Genomic DNA, 17,771 nt, shown 5'->3' on the forward strand with positions numbered 1-17,771 from the left:
TTAAAATAATTTGCATACGCAAGAATCTTGATCGGCCGGGTAGATTATAAGTTATGGATCCGATCATGTGTTGCCAGTTTTGATATAGATAATAGTTAAATATAAACACCTTCAAAAGTCAAATATGAAAGGACGTCCCTTTGTAATATTATGAAAATACAGTTTTTCGTAAAACGTGCAAATTAACAATGTTTTATTACTACGACGAGGAGAAGGGTCTATTTTTGTCTTTAACAGCACTTGGCAATTGAATCGGATAAGCAACAATTCAGTTGATTCAAGGGTGCCATGCATGAGCTTTTATTTTTCTTTTAATATTATAAAATTTTTATTTAATTACTTTTATATATTTTTAAAAATAATTTGATATTTTTATTCGGTTCACAACTAATTCAGTTGAACAAGCCAATTTTTCATTTCTCAAATGGGCTTCAATGAGTGTAGAGGATAGGACTATTTGATTGTTATGAGTGTTACTTCCTTAAAATGGATCACGACACTAATTGATTGTGTATCGTATTTCATCTAGGTTTCGATGTATCAGAAGACTTTCAAGGCGAGGTGAATGGGTGCGCCTTTAGGTCTTTTAGAGGCGTTAGAGACGGTGAATTGGCACAATATTTTTATGTTTCAATTGTTTTATCTTTCTTTCGTCTTTTAATCTTTTATTAAGATGTATGGTATTAATTTCCATTGATCAAAAACGCTGTCCTGATTTCGATTCAATTGCTGGAATCTCTCAAATTTTTCAAAAACTAACTGGATTAATCAAAGATCCGCTTTCAATTTTGCTGACTTACCTAAATGTTGTTGAAGATCAACTCAATCTAAAAAAGATTTTAACAACATTTGCCTGGAGTATTATAATACCCACAAAAAACAGACTACATTTCAACTTTCACGGGCCCCACAAACCAAACCATTTACAATTATGTTCCTCTAGAAAGATTAAAGGAGAGAGAGAGGAGCCCAACCACAACCCTCATCTAAGCCTAAGCATTCGGCCGACCCAAACTAACACCCGAAACCCGGGCCTGGGCTCGGCCTGACACTTAAAACTAGAGTTTGAGCATGGCTGAGGCCCAACCTGATAAATTTAAAATATATATATTTTTAATATAAAATAATATATAAATATAACTAATTGTAATAAAATATTATAACTATTTATATAAATTAATTAAATATATATTAAAAAATTTATCGAGCTCACCCGAGCTATTAGGCCTAGTCGGGCAAACCCAATGCCCTTTTTTCGGAGCCCAAACCTAAGCCCACTCCAGCCCAGGACGGCGAAAAGTCTGTTTTTTTATTAAATATGAATATAGTAGCGGATATTATTGCCAACAGGTCTCCAAGATGTTTTAAATATTTATCACAACCTTTATTAGCATATCATTTTAGAAAAAGTAATTAAATTTGTTATTGAAGTTAAATTCTTTAGTGAAAATCAAGAAAATGTACAATAAAACATCATACAGGTGCCTCTCAAAACTTAAAACTCATGTTAACCACTAGCGACTATGGCAAGCCACTGGCTATGGTTAAAGCAACAAAAATAAATTCCGATTAATCAATTAAAAAAAATACTAGCAAAGTCGGGATCGAGACCGGGAAATTAAATAATTCCAATTTGTCAATTGCCTTGAAGTTAGGAATACAGTAAAGGAAAAAGAAAATATTATCCTTATGACAAACACTAAAAAGAAAAAGTTTGTGGGCTGACCAACAAAATAATAAACAAAGGAAAAATTTACAGAAGGACCCTCGGTTTCTGGTTATATAACGGAAACGTCCCCAAGTTTGGAAAATTTCATTAAACCTTCATTTTGTCATTTAAAAGTGTTTAACGGAAATAGTTAGTTGAGCCAATCTACCAAAGAGCCAAGGGATGCGTTGGCAGCCTCTCTAGCACTTCCATGCCTTCAATTTAAAGAAGGGCCAAGGCAATATTTCTAGAAAGATCAGATTTTCACATAAAACTATTGACATTACAATGATATTCAATCAAGCAAAAAGATTAATTAGGTATACCTAGATATTCTTTTCTACCCAATGTACCACCACCTAAAAGGTTTAATAGTTTTCCTAATGTCTCTTGTTAATCATCCACCTGCTCTGGATCATCATACAAACCTTGAAATCTATGAACTCTTTCCTATATTGCAGCCATTGAGTAGATCACAAGTGAGCTGATCTCGAGCTTCAACTTCGTCATAGAGCATGAACTTTGATGATGTTGCATGTCCGTTGCGGAGTATAGGTCAATAAAGGTACACTTGCTTTACAGCAATCTGGGATCTGCAGTGATTTGAGATCATTTTGATGATGTTGCATGTCCGTTGCGGTGTATAGGTCAATAAAGGTACACTTGCTTTACCGCAATCTGAGATCTACAGTGATTTGAGATCATTATAGATTTCAAGTCAAACCAGTTTCGTATCCAACCTTAAATTCATAGGAATCTTACAATGCACATCTTTGAATACAGTTTCATATATGAGATCCGAGGCTATCAACAATTCTCAAACAGCCATCAAAGTTGAAGTAATGTCACCAAAGTTCTGACCACACAAACAAACACGCTCTTAAACGAGAACAATGTAACCCGGGTGAAGTTTTTCTAAAGAGATTCAGTCACCATTTAGTCCAAAGATGTCCCAAAATGTGACGGTTTAATCCACCTTAAAATATTTTTCCAGTTATTAAACGCCCATTAGAATTGTTGTTGAATTGTTAAAATCAGAAAAGTACTTTTTCATTGATCAAAATAGAAAACGCCGTGTCTTTTGTGTCCAAGTTCGAAGAACAAAGTTCGAATGAGAGAGTTTTGTGACTTTAGCAGTCTAGGCATCCCCGTGACGTGCATAGATAGGCAAGACATCGTTGCCGACGAGGGAGAGACAGAGAAAAGAGGGACGGATCGCGATGCAGAAGGCTCGGAGTCTTCGGCAATTGGTCAGCACATGCTTCTTGGGCAGTGCCGCCGACGCTTCACTATCTTCAGGCCCAGGGGGACGACGCCTGTTTAGCCAACCGTCGGAATCTTCTGTTTGGAGCTTCGGTGATGGGAGCCATGGGGCTCTTGGCTTGCCCCTTCTCGTGGGCAGCGACGTCTACGAGCCCACTAGGGTTCCCGACCTTCCCTCCGACGTCCGCGCCGTCTGCGCCGGCCATTACCATTCTCTTGCCGTCACCTCCGCAGGTGAAATCTGGGCGTGGGGTCGGAATGATGAAGGTCAACTTGGCAGGGGACAACTTCTTGATTCCAGGTTATTTCTACTGCCTTTTCTGCCTCTTTACTTTCTATGCTTGAAGTGACAAAAAGAATGTTCAATGAAATTAAGATTTTGATCCCTTCCTCGTGTGGGGCGTCATTTATCGAACTGTTGTTCTTGATGGCAGGGATGAATGGAGCCGGCCTGGGAGAGTACAGGGGCTAGATCACGTCAGAGTGAGGAGTGCGTTTGCATCTGGTGTTGTTTCAATGGCGGTTGGTGACGATGGCTCGTTGTGGGCCTGGGGGAGATCGAAACGCGGACAGCTTGGGCTCGGCAGAGGAATCCTAGAGGTTCGGTTACCTACCAAGGTTGAAGCACTAGCAGGGGAAGAAGTGGCTAAGGTATGATTATGCAGTTGGATTGCTTTTGTTACAATTTTTCTGCAATTTCACTGCAGCTTGTCATTTTTTGTCCTGTGATCATGTGAATCGAGATCATTGAGCTCTTCCCTACTGGTGCTACACTGCTACTAAAGCTGAAGCGCTAGCAAGGAAGGCTAATGTATGCACCATGAATGTGAATACAGATTGCTGTCTCATAATTTTCGTGCAATTGCATTGCGCCTGATCCTTTCTCCTACTCTTAAGTCTATAACGATACACGGATCCTGACCTTTGTGCTTACGTTGTGGTGCTATATGTTAAAGCAAGTGTATCCATTGGAAAAGCTTCTATTTCAATAAGTTCAAGAGTTCAATACCCTGAATCCATCTTTAAGTTGAAAAATCAAGACTTCAATAATTGACTACATCTCTGCAGCTGAGTTTACTTCGAATTGAAGTTGGCATAAACAAAAGAGGTCATAATTCAATACTCTGAACACATCTCTCGATTTAAAGAACCAATGCCTGGTTCGCCGCAGTTCAATGCTCTGATGCTGCAATTCTACTAACTCAACCTACAGTGGACCGAAGAGAGAAGATCCGTCCAGTGTTATATATCTTTGATTGTTCTCCCTTGCAACAGGTAGGACTCGGATGGGGCCACGCTCTGGCGCAGACCAAAGATGGAAAGTTGTACGGATGGGGCTACTCAGCAGAGGGAAGGTTGGGAAAACTTGGAGAAAATTTGGAGCCCACTCGGCCTTCGTATTCTGATTATACAGAAGTTGGCAAGACAGCTAGCGCGTGCAGTGATTCAGCGCTAAACATCGCAGCTAAGATGGTGGCAGAGGACATTGAGAAAGAGAAGAACATGCCTATTGTTTGGGAGCCTTGCCAGGTGCCTGAATTACATGGACTGAACGTTATGGATGTAGCTTGTGGGCATGATCATTCTTTAGTCCTCTGTTGTATGTCTCCTATACCCTGATCTGTGTTTCATTTGCGCTGCAAGTATTTGTGGGATGTTTTTGTTTGTGACTTTGTTGTTAATTTTATCATGCTTTAGGCACTGGTCTTCTGCTAAGTGGAGGAAGCAACGTATACAATCAGCTGGGCAGAGTTCCTGCTCAAATCCAGTCACTGCAGCCGATCGACTTAGAATACAGGCCTTATGCTGTATCCTGTGGTCTAGGACATTCTCTCGCATTATGTTTGAATCCCTCGTGTGCAATTGCAGATGCAACTCCCAGCTTATTTTCATGGGGATGGAATCTCACTTCTCAACTTGGTCGAGGGGGTAGGGAGGACATGCCGTCTATGGTGGAAGCCTTAAAGGGAAAGAAAATTAAGAGAGCTTGTGGTGGCCGTGTGCATTCTGTTGCTGTGAGTTCTCAAGGGGAGATCTTCTCATGGGGCTCAGGGCGAAATGGCAGGTTAGGGTTAGGAAGCTCAGCAGATGAGCCAGAACCCACCATCATAGAAGCTTTGCAGGGTTTGGAGGTTTTGGAAGCAGTTTGCGGTCATGATCATAACCTGGTTCTGGTTGCTGAATGATAAGCAACCGCAGAGATGGTGAAGTTACACAAGCATAGTTAGAGCATTACACAGACATAGAGTCCTTCATCGGTCCGATCATCTACTGTAAGTTGTTTTGTCTCACAGCGAGAATTCAGGAACCTGAATTTGGACGTCTTACTCTTAGGTTTGTAGTTATTCCAAAACGTAAAAAAAAACAACTGAGACATGGGTCCTTTGATTCCTTGTATTCGGCAAATAATATATTTTCTATATATATTAAACTCAACCAATATGCCTTTCAGAAAAAAAGAGGACTAGCTTCTTTCTATTTGACATGTACAGCAAAAAAATTGTTCTTCAATGTGTTATCTTACATCTGTGGTCCTAGCGGAAGTGTGCCCATGATCTGATGATACAGTGACCCGTGCGTACCAGGCATTCCAGATTCAAATACGGGTTCCTCCTTCAGCTCGCCAGGCAGTCTTGATGGTGGCGCCACTTCGGTCAGCTTGTGCTGCATCAAATATGGTCCAACACCCAGCTTCTCATGGCCAATGGGAAGCCCTGAGAATTTGAAGTTTCCAAGTCCCATCTGCTGATTCAGTGGGAAACTTGAAAGACCAGAATAGAGAGACTGTCCCATCTGCGGTGTGTTAGCAGGACCAAACCCGGGCAAGGATGGCATGCTCAATCGTTCATGCAGATTATTGAACCTCATGATGTTGTTCTGTTGTGGCACAGGCTCTGGCTTGAGGATGTGAGACGACGAAGCTGGTGCAGTTCCCATGCTGGAGGTTGTGGAAGTAAGATGGTTGCTGCCAGTGTTGCTTCTAGCAGCAGGCACGTCATGGTTATGTTTTCCTTCATATGTGGTGATCACAGACTTGAGGTCATGGGATGCCCTCTCCACATGCTTCCTCACCGGGCACCCTGGGCTGGTGCACTTATAGTAGCTCCTGCAAACGTTTCAGATTCGAAAAATGAATGGTAGCAGTTGCTTTTTTTTTTTCGTCAAAATGCCTTAAAGCAGTTTATCAGGGAAGAAATATAATTTGGACTGACTACGAGAGCCAAGAACTGGTTGAAATCATTTATCAAAGAGTGATTTTTGAGTGCCTCTGATTGCAATCGCATAAGATAAAAGTGTCCAACGGTAACTTGATAGCCTAGATATTGTTAAGCAATGAAGAGTTGAAGTACCTAGGATTTGGATTTCCTTTAACCACCTTCTGCCCATACTTGCGCCAACGGTATCCATCATCAAGGATGTCAACCTCACTGGTTGTCTGAACTACAACTCTTGGTTCACGAATGCCTCTGGATGTCATTGCAGCATCCACGGCACAGCCATCCTTTTTCCTGCAAAAACCAGGAGTGAGCAGTTGCTAGGCAAGTGATTCATATGGTACGTGCTCTAACATATGCAAAAGGAGTAGATTTGAAGAGATTAATAAGCATATTGCAAAGAGATTCACCTTCTCTTTGATTCTAGCTCGTCTTCATCACCCTCATCTCCTAGTGACATGCTGAAATTTGTGGCCATCTCATCATCATCATCGCCACCAGATAAGGTGGATGAGATCTCTGGCGCATCAGTCATCTCATGATGACCGAAGCTTCGGGACTGAGCACTAATAGATTGATTACAGAAATCAGTACTGGGGGCAAGGGAAGTCATCTCCGAGGAATCAGCCTTCCAGTCCTGGCTACCTGCAGCGGTCTCTAGTTGGTTGCCCTTCCACACTGGCTGACTCTCTGCAGTCTCGTGTAGTCCTTGGTCTTGGCGATCCAGGACTGCATCTTCAATTGCAGCCAATGCACCAAGTGATCGTCGGCTGGGGGGAGGTTTGGGGTGATTGTGGGCACCCTTGTAAATGATTTCAGTGATGTGCCCATCGTGAGCACGCTCAATCTTCTTCCTCACTTGACAGTTTGTATGAGTACACTTGTAATAGCTACGAGGAAATTCACTACTTTTCACCTGCTTTTGACCATATTTCCTCCAGTTGTATCCATCCTCCGAAGATACTCCAACAGATGCAGGTGCAAAGGATGTCTCCTTATCTCCATCATCATCTAGATGGTCCTCAGTTGGAGGAGATTGTTCACTGCAAATGATACCAACGGAAGCTTGTGTATCGGATGTAGCAGTTTTTATGTTACTCTCTCCAGATGACAGTGTGAGAGAATCTGCTTGATTATATGACTCGTTTTGGTGTTGGCCCTCTGCTTGTGTTTCGAATAGGAGCTTGGGGGCAGCATTTTGAGCCTCAATAAAGGGTTTGGGCAGGAATGCGTCCTCAACTCTGGACCATGAAGGCTCTTGAATGGTGGAAGATGCCTGTACAGAAGGGGAAATGGAGTCATGAAAGCATAAAGTGACCAAATCACATCCAAATCTAGCATGGTTTATGCTGAAATATCCAAGCATACCAGTGTCCCACATAATGCAGTTAAAAGCTCCACAGGGTTTTTGGTGATCCGGAGAGATCCAGTTCCAAAGAAAATTCTATCCTTTCCATAAGAGCCTACTACAGCTACAATATGCGTAATCTAATTGCACTTTCTTTATTCTCTAGCTGGGATGGTCTGGCCACTTCTGGATGACTTAAAGACTACCGAACACTTAACCTCGAGGTCATATAAACCGACCTCCTAGCTGGTTGTCGGAAGTTCATATTGTTAACAGTAGGACCAACATTTTTGGACGGGAGATGCATCTCTATTCTAGTTGCCCTGTTCTGCTGGTTGTCTGGTTATTCTTGGTATGCAACGTTCGGTAACCCTCCCTTGCTCACCAGGAAAGAAAGGCTATTTTTCATGGAAAAAGTGGAAAAGCCCTTAGTACAGGACTAAAGGGTCTCACCTGGTTTCCTGAACTCTGGAAGCAGGACACAGGTCCTCCAACATGAGGCTTGAAGGCAAACGATGAATCACTATATTGTTCACATGTCCGTTGTTCTTTGCCAGCAGCAGCAGAAACTCTGGTTGTATGTGTGATCGTGGAATCGTTTCTTTGGCTGAGCGACGGTAAGGGAAATGCACCAGTCGTTGGAGAAGGTTGAGCCTGAACCAAAATCAACCGAATTGTTAACCAGAGATCAAAATGAAATCTTCAACTTCGACCACCATGACCAGATCTTGGTAAAGCAACCCATTTCGATCCCGAAAAAATTATCATGAGATGGGCTGCCATCACGGCAGTCCAGAAAAGGAACTTCCTCAAAAAAAGAATGATTTCAGACTCGCAAATCAATTCCTCGAAAACTACACACCAATCTCTGGTGGCTGATTTTCATGTAGTCGGCAGATCACAGTTTCCTGGTTGTGCAGCACTCTCCTCACTGCAGAGGCAGGGAACCTATATTTCATCTGTGCCACTCAAGCCATGTGCAGAGAGTGGCCAAACTTTGCTCAGATCTAGGTGGGAACTCTCCCATTCTTTCTACATTACAGTACATGCTACAATGATTTCCACCCTGTTCTTTATTCTACTTGCGCTCTATTTTGTCAAAATTTACTTCTCTATTGGAAGTCATGAGGCAGTCAACAACCAGGAGACCAGAAGAGACAACAGAAATTTATCGGAGATCTATCCATCCGAAGAAGCAACTGGAAATCCCTCCAAACCGTTACCACCGAGATAACAAACACGCGCGCGCGCACTCACACGTACAAATACACGCACACACACACACACACACAGAGAGAGAGAGAGAGAGAGAGGTGTTGCAATTCCTTGCCTGAGAATTGAAAAGGAAAACTGGGGAATCGAGCAAGGTGGTGGGGCTTAGCCCCGGAGGAATGGTAAGACACGGCGATCGAGCGCCACGGGGGGAAGCCAACGCGCCATCCCCCAACCGAACCCGCGCGGTGTTCAACCTGGGGGCGCTGAACCCCGCTCTTGCCGCCACCCTCTCCCCGAGTCCCCCGACCGCCGCCGTCGGCCTCCTCCCGCAACTGAACCCGCCGAAGCTCCCAGAGAGCTCGTTTTCCCTTTCCGCCGCAGAAGCCGTACCGTCGCTGCTCCCCACCACCGCCCCACTCTCGCACGCCATTCCGGCCTCCACCCGCTTCTTCATGCCGGAAATAGCGGCAAGATCGTCGTCGAGGAAGGAAGGAAAGCTCGCGTCCGCGAACGTGAAATTATTGTCGATGCTTGCCATCCCCCGCTCTTGGGATTAGCCAGCAGCGGACGAAATCGCGAAGGATGATGGAGGAGGAAAGCAAGAGCACAAAAATGAGAGGAGGGGGAAGCAATATCTAAATGAGCAATTATATATATATATATATATATATATATATATATACACAAACATTTATGTTTACATGTATATGGTCACATATACTTTAACGTTCTGCACAGATTGGGCAGGGAAGCTTCTCTGGGAGGAAGAACCCAAATGAGATTCGAGACAGAAAGTGAGAGAGAGTGAAAAAAAAGCAAGGGAGAAGGAGATTTATGTATGTGTTCAAGAAAAATCTACAAATAACCAAATTTTTGATGCGTTTATAAAGAACATGACCTGAGTTTACAAAAACAACTCACAAGCGCAGGTCTGATAAGTTAAATTATCAAAAATATTCCTTTGGAAAAACGAAGTTTGTAGTTTACGAGGCGGAGAAATTTTATAGAAAGAAGCGCGGGGAGATTTTTTTTCTCTTGCGCTTTTCATATTTTACACTTTCACAGGAAAAGAAGAGAAGTTGACTGGTCAAGGTAGAAAGAGAGGTTTGCTCTTATCTGCTGGTGCACTCTCTGTCCTGTCGGGGCTTTAAAGAAGGGGGCCACGTCGACACGACACGTGGAGGGGACCCAACGACCGGGACCCCGCTCCGACCGACCAGCGATCCTGGCCGTCCACCGACGCGATGTGCGGAGCGGAACGTCTTGTGTGGAGATAACTCGAGATGGAGACCCACGGGGGGTGTGGGGCCCACGGCGTAACGTAGGGTGCGGGGGATGTGGAGAGAGGAAACTGCCACAGCCCCATAATGGACCCCCGTGACTTGAAATTTTATTTAAGGGAATTGCATGTTGGTGACCAAAACTTTGCTTTTTTACTTTTTACTTTTTTTTTTCTTTTTAGTTTGGCTGATCGCTGTGGTTTAAGCTGAAATTATAACTTTTTGAGAGGGTTGGTGCCAATAGGCGGAGAGCAGTTAGAGAGCGGTCGCTGTTCGAATTTTGTTACTTTTTTGTTGGAAGTCAAAAATTAGAGTGCCTTTTAGCTGTGATTGGTGAAATTTTGATGAAATATTTACAAAGCGATGGAACGAAGTTTGGATTTCTTTCATTTCAACGGTTTCTCTAATGTAGTTTTGAGTTAAATGAAAAAAAAAGAAGATCAAGGGTAAGTTTGGTTCGTAATTTCTTTAAAGGTTATATCTACTTTTTGTAAAATTTTAAATTTTATTACTTCTTTTACGAGAAATTCTTTGCTCTGGTCTTCCTATTGACTTTTGTGTTTTACTCTCTAAAAGTCTGAGATATCTTGTCTCCATTCTTGGGGGAGGTTTGAATATATTGCATGGAAACAAAACACTGAGGTCATTTGACATTTTAGGATCCATATCCTTGTCTTTTAACTATGATTTGATTCATTTTAGCAAGAGTAAAATTATATATTTATAGTTTTTGCATTTTTAAATTCACCAATGAATTGCAAGGAAGACTCCCTATTTTAGTTGGAGATTTTAAATTCATGATTCTTAGATCAGCAATTTGTTGCAACAATAGCTCTCAATTCTAAGGTTCAACATGCTCAAGAAAACCAAAAAAAAGTTTAATTAAGATCAATATTACAAGTAACACAAAATCAAGATCACAAAGTTTTTATTCGAGAAAATTGGTGAATTACAAAAGGATTAAACACCACTCTTTAATGAAGAACGAGAAAAAAATAGTTCTTTCAGCACTTAACTATCATTCTTATTATTTGTAGTGCTCCCTGACCTTTTGGCCAAGTCATTGTTTGACTCAGGCCATGCAGGGGAGAGCGAGTCAAGTTGGCTTGAAGAGTCAAGATTGCCAGGAATGAAGGACTCAAAACGTTCGTTTGAAGGAAGGGGGAAGCAACATGGCTAGCGGCGGAGTCAGAAATTGCCTACGTCGGTCCATATCAAGTATATATATATATATATTATTAGTATCTTCATTTCTAACTCCCTTCACTTTGACCAAGTAACTAGTTACAATGGGTCAAGAGACGACGACCCTACGCTTGTCCTTTTCCACCACCTCTATCAGCCACATCAGCATGGGCGGAGTCAGGATTTTCTTTAGGGGCGGGCCAAATTGAATTTAAATCCAAAAAATACATGGCGCAATCAAACAATTTTATTTTTTTCATTGGCCAGGCTGGGGCCATGGCCTAGGCGGGCTCTCCCCTCCCTCCGCCCCTACACATCAACTCTCATTTTGTCCGTCCTTCCTTCTGCCTTTTCTTTTTATTAGTTTCTCATGGCTTTTGATACGAGAACACAATGTTTCATGAATGTCTTCCAAAAAATAGATTATATTCATGAAAAACACAATGTTCTTGTCATCAAACGCTTTTTTTATTAGTATATACGCTTCGGCCATCTTGAGCTTAGTCCAATTATGATGACCCCATGCAATGCAACGGGTGGATGTGATTAAGCTTTTAGGAATCATGTGATCTTCTTGTATATGGTCGCACCGCATAAATAATGGAGTTGCTTTCATGACTAAGAAGCAATCGTGCATGACTAGCTCGAGCTCGGCTCATGTAAGCTCGATCCGAGCTCGACTATCGAGTAAAGAAGCAAACTCGTTCTTATGAATAAGATTGCTAGGTTATGGGCCTTGAGAATTTGGAGATAAAATATATAAGAGTTTCCAAGTGGCATTCCAATCCAAACATTGAACGCCTTGTTCTTGTTTTGTTGCTCCCCATTTTAAATTAGCTGTTTATACTGATATGGTCTGCCGAACTCCAACATTATTATATAGAACATGAGAGAGAAAACATTTTCTTATTTCCAGCTGCTAACCATCAACTGAAATAATGAAGAAAATGGATGTCATTAACGTGATGGAAATGTGCAAGAATTCTATGCATCTGGCTAAAGCGTCCAAAGCAAGGGCAGAATCTGGGAGACATACCTCTTCTTTTTCTCTCTCTCTCATCTGGCTAAAGTGTCGAAAGTAAGGGCTGAATCAAGGAGACATAAATCTTCTTTCTCTCTCTTTCTCTTTATATATATATATATATATATATATGTATATAAAATTAAAATGGCAACTCTAGCTTTTTTTAGAATTACCCAACTACCTAATCTACCATATTCAATCCAACTTGATGAATAATTAAAAAAAAAAACTAAAGAGAAAAAATGATAGATATTTTTGTCATCTAATATTAATTTAGATATTTTTTTATTGTTTTTCCATCAATCATTTATTCATTTGTTTTAGATGAAAATGATTGGATGACTCCAAACAAACAACGAGAGTTCACTCATTATACATAAGTATAACAACTTAATCTATAAATAAGTTCAAGAAACCGTTCAAGATAAACTGTCGCCTCGTGAGTCATACGTGTGCGCGTCTGTACCGCAGGCGAAAGAAGAAAATAGGAAAAAAACAATGTGCCACGGGATGTGCATGTGCGCAGGCTAGAGAGAGAAAGAGGAGTGGGGCAGGGAAAGAGAATGGCGAGTCAATAATTCAGAAGACCTCGATGGAGAGAACGGGGGGGGGGCGGAGCACATGGCCTATCCACGTTGCACCATTATGGAAGATCCCCAAACCCTTTTTTCTATTTGCTTCCAATCCTTTCTTCTGCAATTCTATTCAGCGAGGAAAAAGATACGGCCGACGGCATATTGAATGATTCACATGAACCAGCACATACCATCAGAAGCAAAGTTCATGAAAATTCCTTTCACCGAAAAAAAATAATCTTTGAAATGATAAAAGAAGTTGTTTAAGAAGAAAGAGGAAAGCAAATGATCTGAAAAATTTCCATTGTTCTACTCTCTCCTGGTTAAAAGGCTCCGGAAGCAGCTCTAGAACTGAGAGGAGGAAAGAAGAAGAAAAGGGTCACTTCGCCTTTGATTACACATGGCAGGATTCACCTGGACGGTGCGTCCAAGTGTTTGAAAATTTGGCCGACGGATGCTCCGCGCGACAGCGAATATGGTAGGTGATTAACAATCACTGCTGATAACGTCAGGACGTGCCTTTCTGAGGAGTCAAGCGACCAACTCTCCTGAGGAAGCAAAACATGTGACCACCAAATTAAATATTACATTTCTACATCAAACCAGACTCATTTATAACCCTACTTTCAGTCCTACAGTGAAGCTGAGACCACTGCGCTGCATGTAGAGAGAAGATGACAAAAAGAAACTGCTAAGGATGCTGAGGTGAAGATCCTGTATCAGAAGATACTGAATTCAGATACCATTTGGTTTTACTCATTAAAATCTTTCATGTTGTCAAGAAAATAGTAATCATTTTATGAATGAACATACCTTATTTTTGGTGACTTTTACGTGTATTTCTCCTGCACCTCAGCATCTTCCATTAAAGGATTCCTTTTTAGTGGAGATGAAACAAATGAGGCTGCTTCTTTTTAGGTGGTTAATTTCACATGAGAAGTAGCTTATGAGAAAACGATAAATGACTGAATAAAATATTAGCCCTGAGGGTGTACCACTATAGGCTCAGGTCGGTGGTCAGCAGGCAGCGGTGCCTAATTCAAGTGGCATTGATAGGGTTTTGGACCTTGGAGACGAGGGGAAGAGGGGTTACGGTTGCCATCTTAGGGGATATAATGAAATATTTCTTCTGCTCACTGAGCACAAGAATATGAAATGTCATGCTTGTAAAAACTTTCTATCTTTATCAACATTATAAAACAAAATATAGTCGTTGCCCACATAAGTCCACAAAATTTTTTATTTATATATTGATCGATCCTAAACATTTCCCATAAGGTACCCTTCAAACCTTTACTTAGTATCCCTGAATTATTTTGCTGTCTATATAAGGGTCCAACATTTTTTGAATTAGTGCCCCTCACGTATTTATTTATTATTTGTATATGGTTCCCCTTATTCGTTTTGTTATCCATTTAAAGGTCCAAGCAATGTTATCCATATAGTACGATACGGACGTGTATCATACGATACGTATCATATAGGTCAAGAAAACTTATATGATACGTGTTCGAAACACGATACGCATGTGTCTCGCACCTGTATCGCACGATACCGCACCCATAATACACCCCTGTATCTTACGATACAGGGGTAAATTGAAAAAGGGGCCCGACGGCCCCTTTTTTGCGTCTTATTTTGAAACCTACGCTCCTCTCTCGCTCTCTCTCTCTCTCTTTTCTTATTTCTAAACACTGTAAGAGACATGGGAGGAAGAGATTTTCTCCATTTGCATCAAGATTTACCAGAGAAGAAACTTTATTTCTCGTTGTGAGAAGTCTCGGGACGGTGGGAAGCTTGGAGAAAGAGGGTTTTTTTGTTTCTAACACTAAAAAGGTAAGAAATAACTCATTTTTGCTGTCGAATCGTTCATTTCTCTTATTTCTTACATTTATTTGTATGTTTTTACTTGTTTTGTGAAGATATAATGTCGAATCCTACATGGCAGTGGTGTACAAGGGTGAATCCCAAAGATAGGTTAAGAGTTAATGCAATTATTGTAAGCAAATCATATCATAATAGAGTTTTGCTTGTTGTTTTGGATTTTTTTAGAATTTTTCTGATTTAAATTAAAAAGTTAATTTTTGATACGTTACGATACGGCGTATAGGTTGGCCCGACCGATACGCGATACGATACAGCAGTGATAACATTGGGTCCAAGATTTTGAATTAGTGTACCACAACCAAAAAATTTCTTGCTCCGCTACTGAAAGAAGTGGCAAGTAGGGTTTTAGCTAAGCAAGGAAATAAGACCTTCTGAAAATCAACACTAGAGTTTAATAAAAAAAAAAAAAAAGGCTATTAACAGAAGGACAGTTATGATCAAGGAGAAGGCAAGATCAATGCGACCAGATCAAGAGGCAAGATGCTTCTCACTGCATACAGAAGAAGAGCAGCAGGAACTTTGGTACATCAAAAACTGGCAGGGCTGTCATCTAACTGACTCTCGTCTTCTATGTCGACCTCCAAAATCTCCTGATAGAAAGATGAACAGCAGAGTAACTTAAGACGATGAAAATAAGAATTAGTATCTTCAGTATGGCACGGACTAAATCTGTATGCCCTATATCAGCACTACCATTTATGTTGATCCAAACATATTTCCATGAGGGCTTGTCAGGAGTATTGCACGAACATCAGAAGATAATAATTTCTTCCCCTTTTTCCCGAATATAATTATCAAACAGGAAATGACATGAGGAGAAACACTTGGGTATAGAATTCTAGGCCTCCTCAACTTCTCGACATGGTCATAGACTACTTTCATCAGCTTGAGCAACACTTGCAAAGTTATCACCGTATTTGTCAAAACCTTTATTAGTCCGCCGTCGCCGACTAGCTTGACTAGCCAGCTGAGTCGGTCATCTGATCGACTTGTATTTCAAATCCGCAACTAGTTGGTCAGACTAGTTAACTAATCAGCTCAATCGTTGGTTAACCAACTAATTTCTAAAATATAAATATATATGTGCACTATCATGAGACACATTAAGAAAGAAAAAAATGATGAACCAACCATCATGAAAACCACATATATATATAAAGTATAAACCACTACCAATTTAGCTTCCAAGTGAAGCTGTCATATGACACCAGATTTTTTTTTCCCTTAATACTTGTAGCAAGAAACACATTTTTCGATCAAGTTAGTTCAGGGAAATTAAAACATTTGCCTTTCATACCATGACCTCCTCCTACGATCGGTGTCAGATGTTTTAGCGCTTATAAAGCACAACCAAGTGGAAAAACTAATTACAAATATATTTTAACATGATAAGCACATTTACCAATTTAAATTAGCTGAAAGCACTTGTTCAGAAAGTGGACCTATTACATTTATTTCCTTTATCCAAGGGAGTGGGAGGAGTACTACCAATAGGCACGGTTCACTTTTCATATACTATATGGTTTACACTTTACTGTACAAGGATCTCTTATGTACAATATGTTTATCGATATTCTACGTATCGAATGATTTGTTCTAACGTATCGATATGCTTATTGACCTGGAAAATATCAAAGCGGTCACATGTTAGGATGGTTATTCGTAAGTGGTGGATATATGCGGGTGTCTCAACCATACTCAACAAATCATGTTATCCTTAACTTTACTGCAACAAATAAATTAAAGGCAATCTGTGGGAAGAACTAAGAAGGACGTACGGGGATCCGCTGCTTGAGATAAGTGCCAAGCCTTGCGAGAACAGTGGACCGTTTGTGCCAAAATCGGCCTTTGAGGCTGAGCTTCACGAAGGGGCCGTCCAATTCAGCGAGCTTTGCCTCACCTGCAAGTCCATTCATGGAAGTGACCAGACGAGCAAACAAACCACCAAGACTCAATGGGCAGAACAGAATTCCTGAGGGCTCTCACCCGTCATGCCAACCGAAGTATCAAAGATTTGCTCAAACTGCGTCAACAAAAAACGCAAATACAAATCTCATCAAATTCATTACCCAATTGGAGCACCAGTTAGACGAGCGTCAATGCGCAAATTCAGATTTCAGAAGCAAGTGCAATCACTTGCCAACCCCAAAAATTTAGCTCAGGAACGATGGCAGCCAGATTCAGTACTTGTAATCAAAATAAATATCCTGCAACTCTAGCATTCGAAAGAATTGGTGATGGCAAAGAACATCAGGACGCCAAAAGGAGTTAGAATGGGGAGCGCCAATCAGAGAGAGAGAGAGAGAAAGAGAAAGAGCTTGCCTCTGATCTAGCATCCTCCAGAACTTGTATCACATTCTCCTCTGTCAGGTCCAGCGGTGTCTGATCAGCGGACGTTGCGTGGGGGAGGAACCTCCGGAGATGTTCTCCTCTTCTTCCCCAATTCAGGGAAGCAACGCCGGCGGTCATGGTGGTGGTGGCTGCTTCCTCGAGGCGAATGGGCGTCCACATGTTGATTATGGGCCGAGTGCCGCCGCCGCCGCCTGTTGTGTAGCTCATCAAGGCAGCAAATGGCAGGACATGGGAAGAAGAAGGGGACGACGGAAGAGATCCCGAGACCGAGGGGACAGCAAGAGGAGCACTACTCCAACCCGGAATAGCCATATCTGTCTCTCCTCCTCTCTGTCTCTCTCTTATCCTCGTTGTGCATTTCTTTTTTTCTAGAGGAGGAGAAGGCGAATTCTTCCTATGGGAATGCGGGTTTGGTTCTGATGGCACGGACCCGAGCTGCTGCCACTGGCACGGGGCCGGTAGGGTGTTTGAATCATGTTCTTCCCAATCAGGGTGTAAACCCTTTGGATGAGGATGAGATGCAGCCTTTGCCTAATTGGGATTTTATGCAATTGGGTTCAAATTTAAATTAGGATTTGTATCTTAAAACTAAATCCAGATTTAACTAACAATGGATTTGACATTTACATGTAAATGATTCCGTCTTTCTTGAATCCGAATCGGATAATGGATTCTGTTTCATATGGAGTTGTGAAGGTACGTGCCAAATCAAATTAATT

The 17,771-nt window shown here is 41.5% G+C and overlaps 3 protein-coding genes across 4 annotated transcripts; 1 reads left to right on the forward strand and 2 right to left on the reverse strand.

The window, feature by feature from the left end:
- Positions 1 to 2,833: 2,833 nt before the first annotated feature.
- Positions 2,834 to 5,291, forward strand: LOC116258882 (ultraviolet-B receptor UVR8). The gene is made up of 4 exons (XM_031636323.2): positions 2,834 to 3,272; positions 3,406 to 3,622; positions 4,247 to 4,571; positions 4,670 to 5,291. The coding sequence occupies exons 1-4, from the start codon at positions 2,929 to 2,931 to the stop codon at positions 5,155 to 5,157; spliced, it is 1,374 nt and encodes a 457-aa protein (XP_031492183.1). The 5' UTR covers positions 2,834 to 2,928; the 3' UTR covers positions 5,158 to 5,291.
- A 68-nt stretch (positions 5,292 to 5,359) lies between these two features.
- LOC116258881 (probable WRKY transcription factor 34) lies at positions 5,360 to 9,566 on the reverse strand. The gene is made up of 5 exons (XM_031636322.2): positions 8,865 to 9,566; positions 7,988 to 8,188; positions 6,597 to 7,462; positions 6,322 to 6,480; positions 5,360 to 6,077 (listed from the first exon to the last, which is right to left on the reverse strand). The coding sequence occupies exons 1-5, from the start codon at positions 9,285 to 9,287 to the stop codon at positions 5,492 to 5,494; spliced, it is 2,235 nt and encodes a 744-aa protein (XP_031492182.1). The 5' UTR covers positions 9,288 to 9,566; the 3' UTR covers positions 5,360 to 5,491.
- A 3,499-nt stretch (positions 9,567 to 13,065) lies between these two features.
- LOC116258564 (uncharacterized) lies at positions 13,066 to 17,410 on the reverse strand. Of its 2 annotated transcripts, none has more exons than XM_031635752.2 (4): positions 17,023 to 17,410; positions 16,687 to 16,723; positions 16,479 to 16,600; positions 13,066 to 13,361 (listed from the first exon to the last, which is right to left on the reverse strand). In XM_031635752.2, the coding sequence occupies exons 1-4, from the start codon at positions 17,362 to 17,364 to the stop codon at positions 13,224 to 13,226; spliced, it is 639 nt and encodes a 212-aa protein (XP_031491612.1). In that variant the 5' UTR covers positions 17,365 to 17,410; the 3' UTR covers positions 13,066 to 13,223. The 2 variants fall into 2 exon arrangements, with proteins under 2 accessions (XP_031491612.1, XP_031491613.1); XM_031635753.2 differs by lacking the exon at positions 13,066 to 13,361 and adding an exon at positions 14,991 to 15,290 and having other exon boundaries at positions 17,023 to 17,406.
- Positions 17,411 to 17,771: the final 361 nt, after the last annotated feature.

The sequence above is a fragment of the Nymphaea colorata genome, chromosome 8 (assembly GCF_008831285.2).
Source record: "Nymphaea colorata isolate Beijing-Zhang1983 chromosome 8, ASM883128v2, whole genome shotgun sequence".
Taxonomy (NCBI): Eukaryota; Viridiplantae; Streptophyta; class Magnoliopsida; order Nymphaeales; family Nymphaeaceae; genus Nymphaea; species Nymphaea colorata.